The 25,392-nt window shown below is 42.2% G+C and overlaps 1 protein-coding gene and 1 long non-coding RNA gene across 2 annotated transcripts; both read left to right on the top strand.

Moving 5' to 3' along the window:
- The first annotated feature begins 4,463 nt into the window (after positions 1–4,463).
- LOC147508172 (uncharacterized) lies at positions 4,464–5,291 on the top strand. Its single transcript, XM_086596919.1, has one exon. The coding sequence runs from the start codon at positions 4,464–4,466 to the stop codon at positions 5,289–5,291; it is 828 nt and encodes a 275-aa protein (XP_086453045.1).
- A 10,127-nt stretch (positions 5,292–15,418) lies between these two features.
- On the top strand, positions 15,419–24,595 carry LOC147508171 (uncharacterized). Its single transcript, XR_015216321.1, has 3 exons — positions 15,419–15,522; positions 16,499–16,560; positions 24,184–24,595. It is a non-coding gene; the product is annotated as an uncharacterized LOC147508171 (long non-coding RNA).
- The last annotated feature ends 797 nt before the right edge of the window (positions 24,596–25,392 follow it).

Genomic DNA, 25,392 nt, shown 5'->3' with positions numbered 1-25,392 from the left:
AGGGAGGTACCACCGTGATTCTGGACATGACAAACAAAAGGTTAGTTGTGACCACTTAAAAAGGTCTCTTTCTCTCTTGGTAAAGTCAAAAGGTTCTAATTTCTTAATGAGTAAAACGAAACCAACTCAACTATCTTTCTACTTTTTTTTTGTTCTCCATTACCATTACTATACTTTGAGTTCTCCATTCTCTTTCTATGTGAAAATCCAACTTAAATTTGAACACATGCTGATTGTTCTTTTGCTAGTGTATTAATTTATTTGGAAATGAAAGATGAAAGAAAACCTATTATTAAATTGGAAATTATGACTTATAAAATGAGTATTGCAATGAAAATCCCATTCTTTGGGGTTCTTTGAGTTTTTTTATTTCCCATTAATTATCCTCAAACTAAATATCCCTTTTAACGGGAAATCGAAAATCTCAGAGAATAATTAACGGAAATAAAAAAACTAAATACAAATGCATCAAACTAACCTCAAAGAATTATTAATGGGAAAATTAGAAACTGGAAACAAATGCATTAAACTGACCTAAAAAAAATTAACCGAAAATCGGATGTGTAGTGGCAGGATGTAGCACCGGGATATCAATGGTGAGATGGGCCGGGTCAGCATAGCACATAAGTCCGCGATCCACCGGATCGGGGTGACAGCGTGTGGTGCAGCGATCGGAAACCCTACACATGGAGCTAAGAGGACCGCGAGATGGAGGGGACAGTGGAGGGCCATGATGGATGAAAAGAAAGGTATAAAAGAGTAATAGTGGGGGGAGAGAAAAGGAGGAGGGGATCCATTAACCTAAGAAAGGAGGAGACCTAGGAGAGAAAGGAGAGCGAGGCTGAGGGCTGAGAAGGAGAATAGTGCTTAAGGGCTAGGGAATAGTGCTCGTAAAGAGAATTAAGGTTGTAACATTTGGCCATCGTGGGGGGAAACGGCGTAGAAATGGCACCAAAGAAGGCGCGGTAGGCCCCAAAAGATAAGGGTCCCGCAACAGATCTGCCTGGCGGTGGTAGAAGAAGGGGAAGGGCGAGGAGGAGGGAAGAAGAGCGTAGAAGAAGCGCGGCTTATCGCGGGAAGAGATTGAAAGGCTGAGGGAGGAAAAATGAGGAGCTGAGGCGAGAAGGAGAGAGGGAGGAGGAGGAGACCGAGGAAGAAACAAGAGAGGAAGCGAGAGAATGAAAAGGCGGAGGACGAAGAGGAACAAGGACCGACCCTAGTGGATAATCCGGTGACTGGGTTAACGGTCGAACAAGTACAACAAATGATTAACAGTGACCGAGTGGTGGATCTTCAACAAACAAGGGTCCAAACGGGCGCGGCCAGTCAAGTGGTGGCGGGGCTGAACCGCAACCCGCTTGCAGATGCGATATGGACGTCGAAGGTACCAAAGCGCTTTAATCAACCGAGATTCGAGAGATATGATGGAACGGGCGACCCGGCAGATCACATCCATCATTTTAGACAGCAAATGCCTCTTTGGCAAGAGGCGAGGTATGATGGTCTGCGGTGCATGATGTTCCCGGCCGTTCTTAAGGGTGGGGCTTCGGATGGGTACTATCGGTTACTTCGAAGAGCATAACCAATTTCCAAGAGTTAGAGCAGCGCTTTGTTGACCACTTTATACATCGAAGAGGAGGGTTGTGGACATCGCGCCCTATTTAACGCGTTAAACGAGAGATCCGCTGAATCGGTCGAGAGTACTTATGTCGCTTCAAAGGCGAGACCCTAAAAGGTAGAAATTTGGATGAGAGGACGCGGTAATAGCATTCGAAGGGGGCGACACAGAACGGCGGTTCATTATAGTCCGTGGTGAAACGAGATAGCAACATTGCACGAAGTTATATCCACGGGTAGAGAAGTATATAAGATATGAAGACACCATGCGTAAGAGTCAAGAAAGGAGCCAAGACAAGATTCGGCGGTAGAAAGGGGGTGAACGCAAAAAGACCGAGGGAAGTGGCGAAGGGGGAGAGGTACCGCGATCCTCAAGGCGGAAAGAGGAAGGGGAGATAGCGGAGAGAGCAAAGGGAGCGGAAGCCATACCGCTGAGGTGGAACATGTCCCGTTAAGCGAAACCGTTAAGTGGATACTACCGCCCGATTAAAATTTGCAAGGATATGAAGGGCCGCGAACCATTCCGGCCTAAATGCCCAACAAGCCATACTGTGAGTATCACCAAGTACGCAATCACGAAACCAATGATTGTTATGCCTTGAAATGGTTAGTCCAGAGATTAATAGAGAAGGGGGATGCTGAGGGAATTCGTTGGGGAAACTCCAGACCGGGAGCCTGGGACTGCCACGGGACGAATATTGGGAACCATAAATGTTATCTTCAGCGGAGAAGCGTTGAGTCACAATGCCCACCGGGATAAGGTCAGGAGGATAGCGAGTATTCAGCAAGTCAATGAGTCCCACAGAGGGCAGAAATACAGAGCAGATTTAATGAGCGGGGAGGAGGAAATTACGTTCTCCAAGGCAGACCTCCGAGGCGTGGATACGCCACACGAGGATGTTGGTTATTACAGTGGCGATGGGCAATTATGTGGTCAAAAGGGTCCTGATAGACTGTGGTAGCGCCGTGGATTTGTTATTCAGATGAGCTTTTGAGGAGATGGGGATCAACCCGAGGCAACTGAGACCTCCGCGGACAAATTTGTATGGATTCAATGGAAGTGTGACAGAGCCTATGGGGAAACTTTTCCTGCCAGTAACAACGGGGCCCGTGACAGTGTTCTCAAGGTTCATGGTGGTCGACTCCAATTCACAATACAACGCGATCCTGGGGAGGAGATGGATACATGAGATGAGGGCGGTGCCGTCGACTTACTATCAAGTTATCCGATTCCCTACCCCAACGGGAACATATGAGGTCCGCGGAGATCAGGTGGCATCCAAGAACAGTCACCAGAATACAATCAAAAGGATGTCCCGCGGACCAGAAGAGGAGTCGACGAGCTCAAGGAAGAGGCCGGCATAGCAATTACAGTGCGGGGCCGTGGAGGAGGGAGAGGAGGTCGCGGAGGATCCCAAGACTTTAGACGAGATAGAGATAGTAAACTTGGGAGAGGGCGAAGAGGAGAAGTTCACATCGATTGGGTAGAGTCTTACAGAAGAATGGAAAGATAGGTTGGTCCAATGCTTGGTGAAGAACAGAGACGTCTTTGCGTGGGGGATAGAGGATGTCACTGGGTTAGATCCGGAGTTTGCGTGTCATCGCCTGCACATGAGGGAGGACGCGAAGCCAGTGAGACAGAAGATGAGAAGTATGAGACCCAAATATGCAGAAGGAATCCGAGAAGAGGTTGCGAGGCTAAAGGGTGCGGGGATAATAAGAGAGGTGGAGTTCACAGACTGGTTGTCCAACGTAGTCGCGGTCCCGAAGAAAAATGGAAAGGTCCGGATGTGTGTGGACTTCACGGACGTAAATTTAGAGTGTCCGAAGGACATTTATCCGATGTCGCGAGTGGATGAGTTGGTAGACAGGACGGTGGGGTTCAGCTTCTTCTCGTTTATGGATGCGTCTATGGGGTACAATCAGGTGGCAATGTATGGACTTGATCAGGAAAAAACTGCCTTCGTAGTGGAAGGGGGCACATACTGCTATACTAGAATGCCATTTGGATTAAAAATGCGGGAGCCACCTTCCAGCGCTTGGGAGAGAAGATGTTCGAGGGCAAGATCCGAAAAGGCATTGAGATATACATCGATGATATGGTGGAGAAGAGTATGTCAGAACAGGAGCACTTGGAAGGGTTGGAGGAGACATTTCAGATACTGCGAACACACAATTTGAAACTCAATCCCGAGAAGTGCACATTTGAGTCACCACAGGGAAATTTCTGGGGTATATTGTGACACGAGAGGAATAGAGGCCAACCCAGGCGCGATATAAGATCGTTGGTGGAGATGCCATCACCAAAGACGATGAAGGAGGTGCAAATGGTTGGTTCGAAAGGGTCGCGGTTCTCAATAGGTTCATCTCAAATCATCCGACAAATGTAGGCGATGTATGCACTATTGAGAAACACCACGATTTTCACATGGATGGCAGAATTTGAACATGCATTCCGGGGGCTTAAAAGGTATTTAGAGGGCACCGTTTGTCGCGCGACCGAAGAGGGAGAAAAATTGTATTTGTACTTGGGGTCACATTATGCAATCACCGGTCCTCGCTCGTTCGAGTAGTGGATAAGATAGAAAGGCGGTATACTTTTCGAGTAAGACGTTGTTGGATGGAGAAACCGGATCTGATCGGGTGGAGAAGATGCCCTCGCCTTGATATTTTCAGCTCTGAAGCTGAAGCCCTATTTTGAAGCCCACGCAGTGATCGTGGTCACGAACTTGCCTCTTAAGCAGGCTTTGAGAGCAGAGAAGTCGGGAAAAATGTTGAAATGGGTCGTGATGCTAAGTTCGTATGACATCCATATCGAGGTTAGGACAAATGGAGAAGGCTCGTCGATGGCGGAGTTCTTGGCAGAGTTCCCCGTAGAGGATCCTACATGGGGGGAGGAGATGGTTTTGGAACCGGAGAGGGAAGAGGAACTTGATAGCTTGAGCCCATGGGACGAACGAAATGGTTGGAGAGTGTTTGCTGATGGGTCAGCAACGGATGCTAGCAGCGGAATTGGTGTAGTATTGGTCACACCAGACAACAACAGGCTAGAGCTGACAATGAAATTGGGTTTCGCAGCGTCCAACAACGAAGCGGAGTATGAGGCGGTAATCGCCGGCATGAGAATGGCAGAAGGCCTGGGGGTGAAGGAACTCACGGTATACTCCGACTCCAATTTGGTAGTGTGTCAGGCAAATGGAAGGTTCGCGGCGAGATGCCCTAGGATGGCAAGATATTTGGGAGTCCTGCAAAGTTGGGCGTCGAAGTTCGCACAAATCCGCTTTGTACATTTGAACCGAGGGGAGAATCGCCACGCAGATGCTCTGGCTTATGTAGCCGCGGCCATGCCAAGGTCTGAGGAAAGGACCCTCGAAGTGAGGAAGTTGGACAAGCCAAGTATCGAGGAAGCATTGGGAGTGATGAATACCGCGGAGGGTGACGAAGGATGGGTGATGCCAATCAAGCAGTTTTTGACAAGGGGTGAGGGGATTTGTTCCAGAGAAAGACGAAGGTTGGAACAGACATCCCGAAGATACACGTTGGTGGGAGGGGAATTATATCGGAGGAATTTCAATGGACCGTTGTTAAGATGCTTTGGGCCGAAACTGGCTCAAGAGGTGCTCAGTGAGTTACACAAAGGGGATTGTAGGAGCCACTCGGCGGCGAAACAATAGTACAGTTGTGCTAACACAAGGCTACCGGCCTCACATGAAAAGAGACGCCGTGGAATTCGCCAAAAATGTGAGAAGTCGGAGGAGGTTTTCTCAGTTGATATTGGCCCCAGCAGAGCCACTGCACAGTATGTCTAGCCCGTGGCCATTCGCGATGTGGGCCCTTGACATAGTGGGACCGCGCTGCCCATGGCTCGCGGTAAAAGGAGATTCTTATTGGCCGCGACGGACTATTTTACAAAGTGGACCGAGGTCGTACCATTGCAGCAGGTGAAAGAGGTGCAAGTGATCAAGTTCTTGTGGGAAAACATCATATGCCGTTTCGGGGTGCCCTATTCTATCATTGCGGATAATGGAACCCAGTTCACGGGATCAAGGGTTAAGAATTTCCTGCAAGTGTATCACATCAAACAGGGATTCTCGGCCCCCTACAACCCCGAGGGAAACGGACAAGCGGAGTCCTCTAACAAGACCATACTTAACAATCTTAAGAGAAAACTGGAGGGCAAGAAAGGGACCTGGGCTGACGAACTAAATCGGGTGCTTTGGGCCTATCGGACAACCCCACGAACCTCGACCAAGGAGACCCCTTTTGCGTTGGCGTATGGAGTAGAGGCCGTGATACCAACAGAAATGGTGGCGGCAACCACTCGGACCGCAGTTGTCAAGGATGGGTCAAACTGGGGCATTCTGGCCAGAGACATGAATCTAGCTGTAAAGTCCTGAATTATTATTAAGGGTATTTTTGTAAATTTCATATTAAATCTAGGGTCATTTATGTAAATTGGTCATCGGGTTTATATTTCAACCGTACGTAACTTACTGAAACTTAACTCCGACTCATAAGTCACGTTAGGTAAGTGACCCATATGCGAAAATTTGACAAAATGCCGGTTAAGCGGTTTTCTAGCGTCGGGAAAATCACGAGTTAACAGCCTACACGCATGAGTGGGTTATTGTTATAGCCTGCGGTGAGATAGAATATAGAAGATTAAATTTAGTAGGATGGGCCGAAAAATAATCAAGACGCTAAGTCGAATTAGTGGGGGTTAGAAGTTAATTAGGACCTTAAGCCCATTGGGTCATATTGGGCTATTGGGCTCTGGCCGTTCGCAAAAAAAAAAAAAAAAAAAAAAAAAAAAAAAGCTAATCGCGAAAAAATCGCGACCAAACAACCCCAAATCGCATCCATCTTTTCCCCATTTCTCAATCCTTTAAACCCTAGGAGAGAGAAACTTAAATTCTCTCAAATTCGGTGATTAAAACCAACAATTCTTCGCACCAATCTTAAGAAACAGTGAATTCAAGTGTGGAGATTCATAAAAATTCAGAATTTTGCCGTAACACAGCGAAAGGTGAGTTTCATTTTTGTTTCAAATAATTATTTAGACTCAATTTAGATAGCTTGGGATTGTCTTGATGGAATTAATTGAGTTGGGGGTGATGTACTTCGGCAGTGGCAGTTTGGAGGAGCTAGAGTGGAGTGAAATAGTGATGGAGCCGAAAATTCTTGGAGTGCGTCGGGTTTTCACGAAAGGTTAGTGAATTTCGCCTACAAATCGATAGTGTAAACTCGATTTCGAGTTAATTAGTGGTATTTGATGAAAGATAATTGAATGGGGTGGTTGTTATGTCGACAGCAACTGTGGGTGGCGATAGAGTGGAGCGATTTTTGGTGGAGCAGCGAGCTAGGAGCGATTTTTGCTGCTGACCTGGTAAGAACTTGGTTATTCATTGCAAATTCGAGAGATTCATGTCGATTTATAACTGTTAATGTGAAGTTCGAGAGATTCATGTCGATTTATAATTGTTTATGTACATTTAGAGAGATTTAATATGAATCGAAGGGCGTGGGATTGGTTGTAGTTGAAATTTGGAATTTGAATTGAGATGTGATAGGATTGGCGTTGATATGAGGGCCTGCCATGGCCCGAAATAGCCGTAGAGACCGTCAGAGTAACAGTGCCCGAAATGGCCTGTAGCTCTGTTGACATTAGTTATAGGAAAAAAAAATAATACCCGAAACCAACTTCTTAACGTCGAGATTTCTTCTCGGCTTACACTAGTTAAGAATTCCTCGTTGTTCGATCAATTCTAACAACCGACGTATATGTATATGCTGTTATAGGAGTGAATTCAAGTTGATTCGGTTAAGCGGGCTCGATTTGGTTAAGTGGGCTTGAGGAGAAGGAGTTTGCTAAGGTAGGAACCTACATACCAATATATAGTCTGCTTATTTTCATGCATGATTTGAATTGTTTAAATAGGAAATAGATAGTTGCGTATCAACCATGCATGTATATATGATATTTATGTTTTGCACTGTATTTCCTCGCTATAAACTATATATATATATATAGCTTTCGTGTGAAATGGGTTTTTTTGGTAAAATCGGGGTAGCGGAGATATGTTTTCTTTGTTAAAAGAGAAAACTGGTTTTAGGAAGGGTTTAAGGTCTCTTGTCTCGATGGGGAGGAGAGAGATGGATTTTGTATGTGGGTGAGGATTACCCGGGTGTTTGTAACTAGGTGGGAGGTTCTGGATTGTTCCTGGGATGGTCGTGTTATTTATGATGATTCGCCGTTTGGGAATCATCGGTTGTTATTTACTATGACTGGCCCGTTTGGGAGTCATAGGTTGTTCTACTCGATTATGGGAAATCCAGGAACTCACACCTACAGAATCAACCGTTTTAAAAGAAAAACTAAATATGTAACTAGAGTATTTGAAAACAATCGGTAATACGAATATATATATATATATATATATATATATATATATATATATATATATATATATATATATATATATATAAATATTACTATGTTTATCACGAGGGGATTTAGAAAAGGAATTGGGAATTCCTATAAAGAAGGAACTGTTGTCGCATTTCCGGAGACGGCAGTTCGCTCTAGGATTCCAACTGTGGTGTATACCTTTCGAGGTGGTGGGCCACCTTTAAAGGGATGCATCACTGGATGTAGTCCGGGAATTACTTTTCTACTTTTCTAGATAACCATGCTTGTACGTGTCACGCTATATGGTGATTAGCTTGTGTGGGGTTACATGCTACCTCGATGAGGTTTAGACGCGAGGAGTGAGAGTTTAGTCCACTCCTGGATGTGTGTCGATCCCGAAAGGCGGTCTGCGGTCGTCGACGGTTGACCACCATAAGTTAGGTGACAGCTCGTATGGGGGTCATGGTCACAGGGCCCACCTGAGCCCTAAAAGCTTTGGGGATTTTGTGTGTACGAACACAACAACGGCATTTCAGCTCCCCCCCGGGTAAAAATCGGGAAAACAACGGTGCATGGTTCACACCGGAAAATCTTGAGATTGAGATTACTGTGGGGAAAATTACCGGTCATTACCATCACCATTCTAATAGGATGCAGCCGCCACAATAGTTGTATGATGATGACCGGAAAACTATATTTTGAATATTAAAGAAGCATACCGATATGATTTATGCTAGCTAGTGATTTATTGTATAGTCACGATATTTGGATATTATTATAAAAACCTGCATGTTTTAAATGTTTTGTTATAAGTAGTCTAGTATTGGTTATGTGCGTTTCTACTGGGCATAGTTGTTTGATCATCCTACTTAACATTTCGCATTTGATTCGCCAAGAGGAGGTTTTCCCTAACCCTAGTGATGACGGTTATGGTGATTTGGGAGGATTTCCTTATGCTTGACGAGGACAGAGTCAAGTTCATACTTTTGGATGTATAGAGATAGCCTAGTCATTTTGGTTGTATATATATAGAGCTCCGCTCATTTTGATGTAATATTTGATGTATTTAAGTAGCAGTTACACTTACATAGTTGGTGGATGGGATGTGATGTTGTTTAGAAGGTTGGTTTCTATATATATGGTTGTTGGAAGGTTGTAGTTTAGGATTTCCAGGTTATGACAGGTTTTAGGGTTTACGAACGTCGATTAAACAAAGGAAACTCTACCGAAATTTCGGTAGAATCGGGATGGTGTCGGCCTCGAGATTCATTCCACGTCCTCGGGATGTGTGTTGGGTCTCGGGGCGTGACACTAGCAGAAGAAAGGAGAGACACAGCGCGCATCAAACTGGAAGAATATCACCGCCGCCTGCAAAGGCACTACAACAAAAAACTGAGAGTGAGGAAATTTAAGGTGGGAGACAAGGTGCTTCGACGAGTGACCCCCAGCACCAAGAAAGCCAGCGAGGGGAAGTTGGGTCCGACATGGGAAGGGCCTTACGTGGTGGTCGAGGTGGGGAACAGCACCTACAAAGTTACAACCGTGGAGGGCAAATGGTGGATAGGCGTGGAATGTAAGGTTGCTGAAAAAATTTCACGAGTAAATGTAATGAGAGAAACTGAAAATGGCATGAGCTATTTGTACATATATAAAACCGTAGCACTTTTGAGTTAAGTATTATTACATGAGTTTTCATTGCCCCTCAGAGTGAAGGGAAGGGAGGGGGAGCCCTCCAAGGACAAGAGGTCCAAACTTTAGTAGGGGGCAAAAAGAGTTGCCACACGAAGATGAGGTCCCACGCTGTCGGGTGAGAGGGAGTTGCCCCCGACCTATGTGAGATAAAGGCAAACGAAGCGAAAAGGCTTCAGCGCCGCAGTGCAGCGCCCCCCCGCCGAGGTAGAGAGTGGCGGTGGCCTGGTCTGGGCGTGGAGCAAGCAAATCAAATATTCCCAACCAATGGGGGTAAATACACTAATGGGGGCGGTTATTACCGGATCCATATAACGAAAAGAGTATCAACGAAACAATCCGCACAAACAAGCAAAACATAATATGAACATCCCAACTGGAGGGGGCGAAAATACAACAAAATGTAGCATAAAGGGTATGACAAAGTAGTATCAAAAGAAGCCTAGCCAGGGCATAAACAAGTTATTTTTAAGCCGCAGTACTTTCGCAGATCACGGACTCGGCGGCTTCTGCTATGATTTCATCCACAGCCTCATCTATCGCCCCGGCTACCAACGCAGCAGCCCCTTGCCCTTCAGAAGTGGAGTCCGGAATTGGCAAAGCGACCTCGGATAGTGGAGCAGCGACAGGGGCTTCAAGAAGGAGACGGCCTTCTTTGGTGAGCCGGTAAAACTCCTCCTTGACCTTCTTGGCCACCCTCTTCTCGGCTTGGGCCCGAAAGCTGTTCCGGAGCTCGTCCATATCAGCCTCATGTTGGTTAAGGAGAGCCGATACCTCCTCCTGATGCTTCTGAGAGAGGGAGTCCAGAGCGGCGGCGTGCTTCTCTTGAGGAGGTCTCACGCTGATTACTCAAGCGGTCATTAACCTTGTCCATGTAAGCAAGGTGGGCGGCCTCTACAGTTTTAAGCTCATCCTGGGCCCTGAGCTTGTCCAGGTCCGCGGCCGCATTCTTCTTTTCTAAATGGGCGACTTCTTTGTCCAGCTCATCGATCCGTGCCCTGGCACCAAAGAGGCCGCGGATCATGAAGGAGATGTCCAGACTCATCTGGAAAAGGGAATAGGAGTTAGAATACTCAGAGAGAGGGAAGAAAGATACTTGAATGAAAAGAAAAGGTTACCTTCTCCCAGCCGGTGTAGAACGAAGTCCGGTGAGACTCAAAGGAGCCCCCCTCAGCGTACGCCATATCTTTGGGGAGATGAGACCCAAAGAACAGGGAGGAAGCCACTGCCGGATTTTCCAAGGCAGAGTCGTTGACAGTTAGAGTGCGGTTGCGAAGTTTGAAAGCGGGGCAAAACGGAGGAACGGGTCCAGCGGCCCCCTTATCAGTCCGGGGTGCTACCTCCTTCCCGGGCCGCTGTTCCGCATGGGGAGGCACGGTAGGTGGAGATGTGTTCTTAGCTGGGGGACCCTCTTCAGGAGCTGAGGGCGTGGACGTTTGGAGGCTGGGGGAGGAGAGGAATGAGCAAAACGCGGGGCGGCAATGGGGCGACATCCTCATCCGAAGTCACCGGTCGAAGAGTTTCGCGTTTGTTAACACCCATGTCCGAAGCTTGAGAAGTGGTGGAAGGGGAATGAGAGGATGAATATTGATCTTCCCAAGTGGTCGGGGATCGGTAGGGGAGTACGGATCTGCAGGGGAGAAGTGGTCTTCTGAACAAGCTTGGGGCGGAGTGGGGTTTTAAGGGTATGGCGCTTTCCCCTTAGGAGGTGGGGTATCACGTGGCTTTCTTTCTTTGGGTGGAGGAGGACGGAAAAATGAGGAGCAGTATTTTCCTATGGATTTCAATTCAGGGTCGGACAGTAGGGGAGTAGCGGTTGCAGGGTCAATCCCGAGTATCACGGCTTGAGCAGGTCCCAGGTCGCGAATCTTCTGGAAAGTGGTGGAGGAAATGTGTTCGTAAGGTCGCGACTTTGAGTCGGGGCGCCAACCTGAAAAAGAGAGCCATCAAGTCAAATGAGAAACCAAAAGATATACATCAATGGGTGTAGATAAAGAGAGAGACTCACCACTAGGAAGAAAAGCCAAGTGGTTAAGATTCAGTTCGGATGGAAGATCCGCGGAGAGGAAATTGCCTGAGATATAAAGAGGGTAGTGATGCCACAATTTGTCTGAGGAAGTGACACAAAGAATAAAATGCCGCTTTCTAGGGTGGACACAAAAGGAGTGATAGCCGACACTGACATCCTTGGTGCTCTTTTTGATGAAGAAGTGAGCGGTCATGTCGCAAACCATTATCTTGGGTACTTCGGAACGGTTGTAGTGGTTCGCGGCATACATGACCCTCCAAAAGTTCCAATGCCTTGGCAAGGGGGGATGTTAAAGTGATTACACACCTCGACATCAAGACGGGTGAGGGGCAAACGCAGGCCGGCAACAATCTGTCCTACCGTGGCCACGAGGCACCCCGGCCTGTAGGGAACTAGATGCGGGAAATGAGTTAGGTCAGGCACATGCTCTAAGATGACGTCAGCGGGTATCCCGTAAGCCGCTTTAACAACCTCAAGGTTAGGTCTACGGCTGTGTGGTGGGGGCGGCGGGAAGGCAAAAGCTTGCCCAGAGATTGAAAGGGCCTCGGTCTGGTCGGGGAGAGGTGGGGAAGCATGGCTACGGGACTGAGAAGAGGAAGAAGTGGCGGATCTATGAGCCGACATCGTGGTCGGAGTGGAAGACACACAGCCACAACAAGGCGGAGAAGGAAGGGGAGATGAACAGATTCTAATACCAAGGACAAAGGAGAAATGCGCAATATAGCAATTAAACGGAGCTAGAGAGAAGAGGAGACCAACCTGAGGTAAAAGAAAAGCAGCCGGAGCAGGAATTTCCGCAGAAGAAATCGGAGAAGACGACCGTGAAAGCGACCGGTGCTGGGAAACAAGAAGAAAGGTAAAGGGAGAGGTTGAGAGGAACTGAAAGACAAAAGAAAAGCTAGGTGAGAGAGGAAAAATCGAGCGGGTTTTTTATAAGAGGAGGGGGTAAGAAAGTAATTTGAGGGGAGCTGAAATCGAGGGGACACCGAAAGGAACCAACCCGTGAAGGACGCGTGGATGCACAAGAAAACGAGGGGCGCCGGTTGTACTCCATGTGGAAACTTCGTGAATCCAGCGGTGAAAAGGAAGACGGGAAGGCTACGGTTAGAAAGTTTAGTGTGGAGAACTCCTCGACTCCCGTCGAGATATACTATCGCGAACTCGAAAGGGGGCATCTGTAGTGGCAGGATGTAGCACCGGGATATCAATGGTGAGATGGGCCGGGTCAGCATAGCACATAAGTCCGCGATCCACCGGATCGGGGTGACAGCGTGTGGTCGCGGTACGGAAACCCTACACATGGAGCTAAGAGGACCGCGAGATGGAGGGACAGGTGGAGGGCCATGATGGATGAAAAGAAAGGTATAAAGAGTAATAGTGGGGGAGAGAAAAGGAGGAGGGGGATCCATTAACCTAAGAAAGGAGGAGACCTAGGAGAGAAAGGAGAGTGAGAGGGCTGAGAAGGAGAATAGTGCTTAAGGGCTAGGGAATAGTGCTCCTAAGAGAATTAAGGTTGTAACAGGATGCAACTGCATTGAAGTAACCCTATATAATAATTAATGAAAAATCAGAAATTGGATGCAAATACGTTGAACTAACCTCAAAGAATCGAAAACTTGATGCAACTGTATTGAGCTAACCTCAAAGAATAATTAACAAGAAATCAACAACTAGAGGCAAATGCATTTAACTAATCTCAAATAATAATTAACAGGAAATCGGAAAAGGGATGCAAATGCAAATGTATTGAACTAACCTCAAAGAATAATTAATGGAAAATCGAAAATTTGATACAAATGTATTAAACTAACCTCAAAGAATAAGTAACGAGAAGTTTGAAACTGGATGCAAATGCATGCATTGATCCAATCTTAAAGAATAATTACTGAGAAATCAAAAACTAAATGCAACTACATTGAACTAACCTCAAAGAAGAACTAACGAGAAATCCAAAATTGGATGCAAATGCATCGAATTAACGAAAAAGAATAATTAAAAGAAAATCGGCACCGGGATACAAAACCATTGAACTAACCTCAGAGAATAATTATCAGGAAATTAGAAACTGGATGCAACTACATTGAACTAAGCTCAAAAAAAAAATTAATGGAAAATAGGACACTAGATGCAAATGCATGAAACTAACCTCAAAGAATAATTAACAAGAAATCGAAAACTGGATGCAACAATATTAAGCTATCCTTAAAGACTAATTAACGGGAAATAAAAAATTGGATGCAAATACACTGAACTAAACTCAAAGACTAATTAATGGGAAATCGGAAACTAGATGCAAATGTATTAAAGTAACCTCAAAAAATAATTAACAGAAAATCGGTAACTGGAAGCAACTGTATAGAAATAACCTCAACGAATAGTTAATGAGAAATTAGAAACTGAATAAAAATGCATCGAACTAACCTTAAAAAATAATTAACGAGAAATCGAATTAAAGCCTCACAGAATAATTAACGAGAAATGGGAAACTGGATGCAACTGCATTGAACTAGCCCAAAAAAATAATTAACGGGGAGAAATCGGAAACCAGATGCAACTGCATTAAACTAATCTCATAAAATAATTAATGAAAAATCAGAAACTGGATGCAAATGCATTGAACTAACCTCAAAGAATAATTAACATAAAATCAGAAACTAGAACTAATCTCAAAGAATAATGAATGGAAAATCGAAAACTTGATACAAATGCATTGAATAACTATCCTCAAAGAATAATTAACTAACGGGAAATCAAAAACTTGATAATCATATATAATTACTTTTATGTCATGTTTGCAAGGACATTACATAATGATCAATCAATAAAAGTTGGTATTACACACCACTTTGGATAATTAATATGAAATAAGAAACTGTATGCAAATACATTGAACTAACCTCAAAGAATAATTCACAAGAATTTGAAGACCGTATGCAATTGTATTGAAATAACCTAAAGAATATTTAATGGGAAATCGGAAATTGGATGCAAATGTATTGAACTAACCTCAAAGAATAATTAATGAAAAATCAAAAACTAGATGCAATTGCATTAAACTAAACTCAAATAATAATTAACGGTAAATTTGAAACTATATGCAAATACGTCGAACTAGCCTCAAAACATAATTGTATTATATGTAGTGAGAATGTGTCGACAAATATAGTTTTGCAATTAAAGTGGTGTTTATCATATCTCTTTTTGTATAATGGGAATGTCGATCTTTCTATTCGAGTAGCTTCAATATCTTTTTTGCTTTATGTTGGCATTCTCAAACTGTGGGGTTTATATTCACGTTACAAAAAATTTAGATGAGTAATCAATATAATATTCATAACTCATTGCTTTGCACCAATGCTAATATTTTTTAGAATAATTAAATATAACGGCACCCGTTCGTAGGACGGGTTCGAAAGCTAATATATATATATAAGTTTGTGCATATTCTCTCTCCTCACCATATCGTTATATTTTCCAACCGAACAATATTAGAGACTCCTAAAAAAAGGAGGTTCTAATAATTAGAAACACCTCCTTGCATTTGTTTAATTCTCTTTCGTCTATTCTCAAATTATAATCACCTCCCCATCACATGGAAATTTCACCCAATTTCGAAGCTATCCGATGAAATATTATAAGTTTTCAAAAAATAATAATAATAACAAATAAAATACCCCACGTATTCTATCTTGAGCTCATCGTAATTCTCTAAAAAAAACCCTAAGAACAACATTTTTTTCATCTTTTCTCCACGACTGGACGGCTCCATTACTCTTAGGTAATCTCTCCCTCATTTTAATTTGGTTGTTTTCTTTCTCTTCAGATCAAAGAGTTAACCAAAACCCCTAAAGATTTATCATTTGAAACCTCTTCAATCGAAGGACCTCCTATTAGCTTATTTCTTTCTTCTATTTTCTTTTTGTTTTTGTTGCTTTTTTTGTTTATGTTAAATTAATGTGAACACTTCACGCTTAATTCACTTTCTTAGAGCGGAATGAAATTTAAAAGGCTCCAGTACTTCACAGAGAACAAATAACGTATACTGCAAATAAAGGATTCCCTTGGCAAATAAGCATCGTTCCAGTCTAGTACAAGGTCTTAACGACGGTCGAATTGATTACCAGTATCAGATTGTTTATGGAATTTTGAAAATCCAAATCACCAAATAGGGTATTATTAGTCTCTAAAGCTCGGAACTATAACTCCATTTGATATTTGGCCACACCTTTAACCAAATGCACTTACGTTGTTATTCGATTTTTTTCTGATTAGGATATGATATCTTTTATTTTTATTTTTATTAATTAACTATTTAATCATGTGCTTATGTGTGATGCATGTACTAGAAGAAACCCTTTTGTAGCTAATAATTTGTTGGGAAAAATTACAAGGCTCATTGTGAGGGGCAGAAAAAACTACAATGGTAACTTGGTCCCGGACATCTACAAATCTACAATTACACCCACAATGACCAATCATACAATTGCTATTCATAATGGAAAGGAACATTTGCCTAGAAATTGTTTTTGAATTCTTGCATGATAATTAAAATCTTGACAAGAGCAAACTCGATCATCTTCACCCACTGGAGAGAAGCATTGTTGAACTAACTATATAGTGCTCCATCAGTCGCAAGATATATATTTTACCTATTTTTATCTTTTTAATTGAAGGTATATATGAATATTTAAGATTGTAAGCTACTTACTGTTTACCAATAGCATTTAGTAAACTAATACCTTATATACCTGCAGAAATTCTTAAGTGAACTTGAACTACTGGCATGTTAACATGTCTCTTCTTAGTGCTTCTCCTGGTAACTACTACAACTCTAGCCTCTAGCTAGGATACTGTCAAAGTTCTTTTGGTAATATTGTAAATTTTATGTAGATAATGGCATAATGCAAACATAATTACTTTATTTAACTCATTGAAAATATTGGTACTTATACTGTGTTTCTTGAATTTGTTATTGATAATTAATGTATATACTTTTTCTTAAGATATTAGAGAGCTCATTAGCTCAAGAAACTACCATATCTTGGAGTTTGAGGGGTTGAGAAACTATCTGGTTAAATGTTGAAATTACCATATCTTTGATTTCTTCATTTTGGTACGCTTCATTCTATTGGCCTATCAGTCTCTGTCATTTCAGGATTGCAGGCATACATGGTTTGTCAATCATTTTCTCTCTTCTTTTATATAAGCTTTATAAAAGTTATTTTGTATCTGAATAGAATCATAACAAGGTTTCTTTAATTCTGTTATGTTAATCAAAATTTGACAACTTAGAAAGTGAATATAAGTTGTATACATACTATGTTGACGTTTATTGTGCAAAACTTTGTTTATATAAATCTAGGACAATTGTTTCCACGCTTAGATCAGGGCAGTAAACATCTTAGAGCATTGTAATGACAATAAGTTATTTTAGGATTTTTTTTATTTTTTGTTTGGATGCGATTCACTTTAGCGTCATGTTTAATACTAGAATCCTGCATCTATGAAATGGCATCTTTGGCATTCTTCATTGACACATTTTAGGGTGGACAAGAAAAGAACATTAGTCTAAGGTTCTTGAGCTAAAAGGCTAGTTAAGCATGCATTTAGATATTGACACATTAAGACCAAGTTTGGGAGCCTAATAGAAAGATAAATATATATCGAAGCGTTTGCTTTTCCTTTTTGATAAAACTTGCTGGAAGAAATGACGGCCGGGGTTTATAAGGATCAACTTTTAAACCTCTTTTTTTTATTGTTTTTTTTCCTTTTCCTTTTCCTTCTTTCAAATATAGAATTTTGAGCTCAGAAAAAGTTTTATAGGAGCTTCAATTCTCAAGATAAAAGATAATAGAGGTTTTACCCGATGATCAGGTAAGAGTTTGCTAACTATATCTGGCAAGGTAGTGTTGTTTGGAGCTGTTTTTAAGTTAATGTTAAGTACACAAGTGTACAACATAATGTTTTTGTATTACGACTGAAATATTGCAGGACTGTGTAATCAATAGGAAGGGAGATGAGTTGTTTAATGAGTTTATTAAGAAACACCATCTCCAAGATGATTTATCCCACTATAGTGTGTGTATATATATTTTCTAAAAGCCACTTCCAATACGTCTGTGTGTTACTATGGGTTTTTCCTTTTTATTTAAGATCGCAGTGTTTTTTACTTTCATCATCAAAATGGAGTGGTGCCTATTTTGGTCATGGGGACAGCTGAAGGGGATTATGGGAGTGAGATAACATAAAGTGCTTCATGATCTTATGCCCTTACTTTGCCTAAAATAGGAAATTCTTTTGGTTAGGACAGTTTTCTTATCCTACTTCTTCCTCGTTTCTTACTACAATAGGTAAAATCCACCATTGAATACAGTGGGAGTTCTTAAGAGTAAGTAAAGTTCAGTTTTTTTGGTTGTATCTCTAAGGTAAAATCCTTCACTGTTTACAGTGGGAGTTCTTAGAGATAGTTAAGGGCCGGCTTTGTGGGTGCCTCTAAAGGTAAAATCCTGCACTGGTAACAGTGTGAGTTCTTTAGGGGGTAGGTAGGCATGGCTGAGGTTCCTCTAGGGTTGGGGGTTGGACGTCACCAAAGAGGTGGAGTGGAGGATTTAGATCAGACAGGTGGGAGTAACACGGTTTCTACAAGTGCAAATAAGGAATCTTATCTCAATATCGCTAAAGGTAAGCTGAAACAAACAGTGGATGTATCTTCTTTACCCTTGCCGACAAAAAAAAGATGACAAACCAGATGAAAACTCTCTCGTGAATCAGTGGAAAAGGGAATAGAAGCTTGCAAGTTTGCTCTGATAGCGAGGTTGGATGTTACCTCTCTCAACATTAGCACGATTAGAAAGACAGTTGATAGTGAATGGGCTCTGACAGGGACACTAAAGTTATCACCTTTGGGGAAAGGGTTTGTGGTGTTCAGGTTTGATAATGAGGTAGACTTCAACAAGATTTTAGTTGGAGGTCCTTGGTATCTTCAAGAACAGTTGATGAGATTTTTCAGATGGATGCCGAACTTTAATGTTGAGACGCATAAACAAACTTCTGGTTATGTGTGGGTCAAGTTTCCGGGGTTACCATTTGAATACTGGGAAGTGGATATTCTGATGAGTTTGGGACGAGGTTTTGGATGCCCTATAAGAGTCGATTTGAACTCGCTGGAACGTACGAATGGATACTATGCGAGTGTGCTGGTAGATATTGATCTGTCGAAACCTATTCCGGATCAAATATTTGTTGAAGTGCCTGAGTTAGGTGTTGAATTCTGGCAGAAGGTACAGTTTGGAACATTACCCAAATATTGTAACCACTGCAACATAGTAGGGCATCTAGTGGCAGAATGTAGAAGAGTGAACAGAGGTGGTAATGCAGAGCCACAGCAAGGGGTACAACAGAATGCACATGGGCTGGATAAGGAATCAGTTGTTCCAGAATCATAAGGCGCACAAGTTTCTAATGTCCGGATTTCTAAGAGCCAACAAAGGAGGAATAAGAAGAGAAATAAGGCAGCAGAATGGAGGCAGAAAAGTTCTGAGGAAACTGATAGCACCAGAACGAGACAAACTAGAGGGCAAGACAACAACACCAATAATAATGAAAGGAATGGAGACAGAGAGAAAGCGGATGATGGGATAGATGGAGACCATAATGAGAGAGCACTAGAAGGCAATCGGGAGGAAAATTAATGGGGGTCCGACTTCTAGTAGTAGTAATATGGTGGAATGGCATGAAACTTCGTTTGAGTGCTGACCTTCTGATGAAACAAGCTATGGTAGTTTCACGAAAAGGAGATGACTTTCAGACTTAGTTCGGGAGGCTAGAAGAGGAGCCTGCTGCGGTGTTTAACATGGAAGAGAGTAGATTCCACATGCTTTGTCCGGACATTAATGAGATGGAAGAGTTTATAGAAAAGAGGTCATGGATGGGGATATGGAATTTTTCATGACCAAATAGTTGACCACGTAATGAGATGTCACTCGCACACCAACTACAGAGAAACCAGATTGGGATGGTGACAAGATCATAGGTAGTGTGTGGTGAGAAGTCGAATCAAGAACGTTCACCCAAGACTTCGAGCAAAGGGGAAGAAGGGTAGGGGCAGACCTAAGCGCTCCAAGAACAAAAATCGAAGATGATAACATCCATGGGCTTTTGGAATGTCAGAGGAACGAATGACATTGAGAAGGCGAGGGAAATCAATAAAGTCAGAATAAGTAAGAAGCTGAGTGTTTTCTGTTTATTGGAAACTAAAGTGAGACAGGAGAAGTATGACTTGATTAGGAATATTTGTTGTCCACTCTGGGCACACACAAATAACTATAATAAGGATCCGGCAGGTCGAATATGGGTGTGTTGGGACCCGTTCAAGATCGATATAGTAAAGTTGCATGAATCTGATCAACTCATACATTGTCAAGTTACATTTAGGCCAACCAATGAAGTATTTTTACTTGTGATTGGTGGTGTATGCAAGGAATTCAAAGATGCTTCGGGCTTGGGCTATGGAGGGAAATTACTGCGATACACAATCTGATCCGCGGTGCCTTGGACTGTGGTGGGAGATTTTAACAACATCTCTAAAGCAAAGAGAGTGGGTGGCAAACCGGTACATCCGAAAGTGAAGTTGTGGATTTTGTGGATTGCATCCAAAGCGCAGATTGTCGGATCTAAGTTTTAATGGGTTTTTCTACACGTGGAATAACAAAGTGGTGGGAAGAGGAAGGATTATGACCAAAATCGATAGATGCTTGGTTAATGGTCTATGGAATAATATATACCCTACTTCAAGGGTGGAGTTTCGCCGCGAGGAATTTTCTCGGTGTTACTTTCTTGGTATGATTATAAAAAAAAGCTTTGCCATTCCGATTCAAAAATCATTGGGTCTGAGAACAAAGAATTTCAGGAAATGTTGTTGGGCAACACAGACTTTTACCAATCCGATGTATCTTCTTCGATTCAAAAGCTTAAGCTCTTGAAGGATAAAAATCAAGCCGGGGCTAGGAGGAATTTTTCACATCCACACAAAGAGTGCAACAGCGAGAGAAGTGCTATATGATCTGCAAAGACAAGTTCGAACAAAGCCGGGACTTGAACTTAGGATAAAATGAAAGGATAGCTGGAGAAATACAAAGCAAGAATTGAGGCTGAGGAAATTAAGGAGAAATATGATGAAGCGTGGGTAAGGGAAGGAGACAAAGTGTACGGCTTTTTTTTCTTTAAAGCTTTGGAGGAAAAGAAGGCCAAGAGTGGCATATGGTGTCCGCGAGAACCAAAGTGGTGATTCCGTGGACTGGTCAAGCGAGAGGGTGTGCAAAGCGTTTTTGGAATTCTACCTGAGAGATGCTAGAAGTCCGAATCCGACGAGATAAGTGGCGAGGCTTCTTTAACAGACTTAAAAGTCAAAGCGGTGGTATCACCGAACATGGCGTGAGAGTTAGATGTGATGATATATCACCGAAGAAGTGAAAGCAGCTCTCTTTGGCATGAATAAGAAGGCAACCCCGGACCAGATGGTTTCACACCTTTCTTTTTCATGAGTTGTTAGTCTATTGTAGGGAATGACTTTACGAGGCCATTCTCAATGCTTTTAAATTTTGTAAATTTCGAGAGGTGTTAATGCCACTTTTCTCTGTCTTATTCCTAAGGTTCAAAACCCCACAAAGGTTGAGGACTTTAGACCTATTGCTCTATGTAACCACGGTGTATAAGTGCATATCTAAGATCATAGCAAATAGGATTAAGAAAGTGATCAATGATATTGTGCATTCTAACCAAATTCGCGTTCATTCCTGACAGATCTATACAGGACAATATCCTTCTGTCTCATGAACTCCTCAGAGGCTATGACAGGAAGTATGGTACTCCCAGATGCTCTATAAAGCTGGATATAAGGAAAGCGTATGACTCGGTGAGTTGGAAGGCTATACTAACGATGTGCGAGTTTTCAAATTTCCGGAAACTATGGTTAAATGGGTAGAGATGTGCATTCGCGACTCCTTCATATTCTATCCCGATCAATGGAGCTCTCGAAGGTTTCTTTGCTGGAAAAAGGTATTCGCCAAGGTGACCCATTATCACCGTGATCTCTTTGTGTTGGTGATGGAAATCCTAACTTTGTCCTCATGCAAAGCTTCAACAACAAAGATATCTGTTTCATTCCAAATGTAGCAAGGTGAGGTCATCTCATCTAGCTTTTGCAGATGATGTTCTCATGTTTTGCAAAGGTGATAGTGCATCGCTGACAGCCGTTAAAGCAGGGTTAAAACCTTTGGAGATCTCGACGGGCTAAAAATCAATACTCACAAGACGCGTCTTTACTAGGCTTGGAGGCCTTAGTCATCCGGATGCAAATTTGGGTATTGATTTGATTAAACCACCGATAAGATATCTTGGGCTTCCACTCATCTCTGCTAAATTTGGGGATTAGAGAATGTCAACCGCTAATAGAAAGGTTACTAGTAAGATTTCGACTGGAAGTCAAAGTTGTTGTCTCATGCAGGAAGATTACAAGTTATAAACTCGGTGCTTCTTGCTTTTCACACCTTTTGGTCCATAACTTTCATTCTACCTTCTACGGTTCTTGAACAAGTGCAACAGATATGTGCAAAATTTTTGTGGACTGGGTCTGAGAGAGGAAAGGGCATCACCAAGCTAGTTGGAGTTACGTTTGTCTGCATCTGGGAGGAAGGGGTCTGGGAGTCATGAACTTACAAAGGTGGAACATTGGAGCTTATTGTGGGCTGATTTTTAAGGTGATCACAAGAGAAGAAACGGTTTGGGTCGACTGGACATGGCAGCAGCACATTAAAGAGAAGTTTTTCTGGTCCATGAGTATCCCAAAAGACTGCTCATGGACGTGGAGAAACATCTTGGAGACGAGGTCTGTAGCCAAAAAGTTTATCAGGTATGAGATTGCGAATGGGGAAGACACTCTTTTATGGCATTGTATTTGGTGTTCGAGATCTCCTTTGATCGCAGACGCAGAAGCAAGAGATGCATGGGACTATCCACTGAATGCTACTGTAAGTATCCTTATATCCGATGGCTCATGGAACTCAGAAGTCCAAAATCTGCAGGCGGCAAGTTTGAGGAAGGAAATCACTGAAGTGCAAATCAGCTTGCACTGGAAAAAAGACTACATTATGCGGACTCCTCATCAAAGTGGCAAATTTACTTCCAAGAGTGCTTATGAAGCTTTGTCCGAGCAAGAGAGGAAACCTTGGTGCAGTATGGTATGGGGAAAGTGGGTTACGCCCGCGCCATTCCTTCTCCACTTGGCATTTTCTAATAGTATACCAACACAGACGTTTAGTGCATAAGAGGATCCTTAATGGTCGATGTCTTTGTTTATGTAACGATAGCAGGGAATACTCAGCGCATTTATTTTTTGAGTGTCAATACTCAAGAAATTTCTTTGAAAGGGTGAAACAGATACTAGGTATTCACACTGATGCCTCCAATGCGAATAGGGAATGGGTTTCAATTATCCGACAATGTAAAAATGTTGAGGTGGGGGAGATATATAAGGTGTTCATATGTGCATCGGTGGATTATATATGGAAGGAACGTAACTCAAGACTCTTTCGACATGATGGCAAACCTCTGGAGTCAGTTTTTAACAAAATGGTTAGAGATTTGAGAAACTATCTTCAGGTGCTTCGACCGGAGCTCAGAGAGAGTGCAAGGGGAAGAGGGTTGTTGCTTAGAACTGGGATCACCAGTGAATTCAAGCAACAGATGCAAACTAACTGCACATGGATTCCTCCGATCGGCATGAGATTGAAAGCGAACACTGATGGAGCCTTGAATAGCCATGGACCGGGACATGGAGGAGTGATAAGAAATAATGAAGGCAGGGTTATGGCTGCATTCAGTGGAAGTGGTGGTATGGCGTCAGTTATATTCCAAGAACTAAAAGCTATAGAGGTATGTCTTGATAGATGCCTGTTAAAAGGATTCTTAGAGGTAGAAGTAGAAGCGGATTCTATAAGAGCCGTCAATGCAATCAACAAAATTGAGGAACCTCCCTGGTATTGTCGAGATGTTGTAGCGGCTATTGAAAGGATGAAGGAAAGATTCAGTTTCATATCTTTCTCACATTCTTTTCGAGAAGTGAATAGGGTAGCTGATTATTTTGCTAGTTTACATAGAAGTGATGAAAATGCTGAATTTTCTACTGTACATTTTGCTTATCCTCTGGATTTTGTTGTACATAATATTGTAAATGAGGATGAGAGGGGTACTATATATGTAAGGAAAAGTTAAATTAATACAGGTGGGGGTCGGCCTAACCCTAGCTTATTTGGAAAAAAAAAAGATCGCAGTGTTCTGTTATTATAAACATAAACTATAGTCAGACTTTCAAGTTATTGTAACGGTATATGACTGTATTTGATGATATCTCATTCATGACTAAAATTTTGTGTTGTTTTAGTGATTTCTGGGGCTTGGGGATCTGAGCTTCGCAAAAGACGGGATTATTATATGGATAATGTGCTTTATTAGTTGTTGAAGCCTCATCAATTAGTTCAAGATGTGGATTTTCTTGGTCTGATATTTCTGGAAAGCTAGGCAAGTCGACCTATTCTTCATCAAGTATTCATGCCTCTTGTAATGTTATGCCTTTCTCTGCCTTCTTCTTCATGACTATTTTTTTTTCCTCTTCACGAGTACTCAAGTTATTACATATAGTGTTTTTGTAATAATTAGATCTTTGCATTGGTGTATTGTTTTGTATTTGGCATCAAGAACAGAGATGGTGTGCTCATGTACACAATAATTTGATATATTGTGTGGTTTTCGTGAGAGCTTGAGATGATTGAACTGTATGCATTCCTACTTCTTTCGATATGCACTGCGGATCTTATCTTTTTTACTACATTGTTGCTGGCTTGTTGCTATATATTACGTAAAATTTGAGATGTGAATGGTTAGGTTGTCTTAGTCTTAGGAAACTGGGGAATGAGGTATATGAACATGCACGACGATCTTGATTCATGTAAAGGGTGGTTATAGATGAAAACCAATGGACGATATTGTATAACACGTCTATTCTAATATAGACTTTGGTTACTTGATGATAGTATATGGAGATCTATTTGATCATCTTATAGATAGTTACAGCTAAAATCAAACTTAATTAGAGTGCTTTTTTATTATTAAAGTTTGACATTTGTAACTTGATTACTCTAGCTTTTGTTTGCTAACACGCGACTTTGGTGACTTGGTGTTCGATTGCAGATTATATACCTGCTGCATATCTTTCTCATTGTTTATGCTTAGGCAATGAAAACATAGTAATTAACTAAGCTCTCTAATTGAAAGTATTTGAATAAAAGAAAGTGTTTGATAGATTTGAATAAGGTACGTGGGTAATATTAATAATTGAAATGAAGGTCAATACTATTCCTGATATCCGAAAAATATCTCTTGAGTAAAGGTTTATAATTATGTAGCTTGTGTGTATGTGCAACAGCCTTGGCGAGTTGTGTAAATTATTGTTCAAGTTCCACAAATAAAATGTATGTGCTAAGTGAAACAAATTGGAAAGGCCAAGGAAAGATATTGCCCAAGTAATCATATTTTACAGGTAGCTCTGATATCATTACCATTTACACAGGAACAAAGGTAGTTGTTCCAAAGG

Source organism: Coptis chinensis, chromosome 3 (genome assembly GCF_015680905.1).
Source record: "Coptis chinensis isolate HL-2020 chromosome 3, ASM1568090v1, whole genome shotgun sequence".
Classification (NCBI taxonomy): Eukaryota; Viridiplantae; Streptophyta; class Magnoliopsida; order Ranunculales; family Ranunculaceae; genus Coptis; species Coptis chinensis.
Note: the sequence above shows the minus strand (reverse complement) of the source record. Positions and strands in the feature narration are given on the sequence as shown.

Excerpts from the sequence above, each read along its gene's own strand:
- LOC147508172 (XM_086596919.1), top strand. The coding sequence starts at position 4,464 with ATGGCGGAGTTCTTGGCAGAGTTCCCCGTAGAGGATCCTACATGGGGG.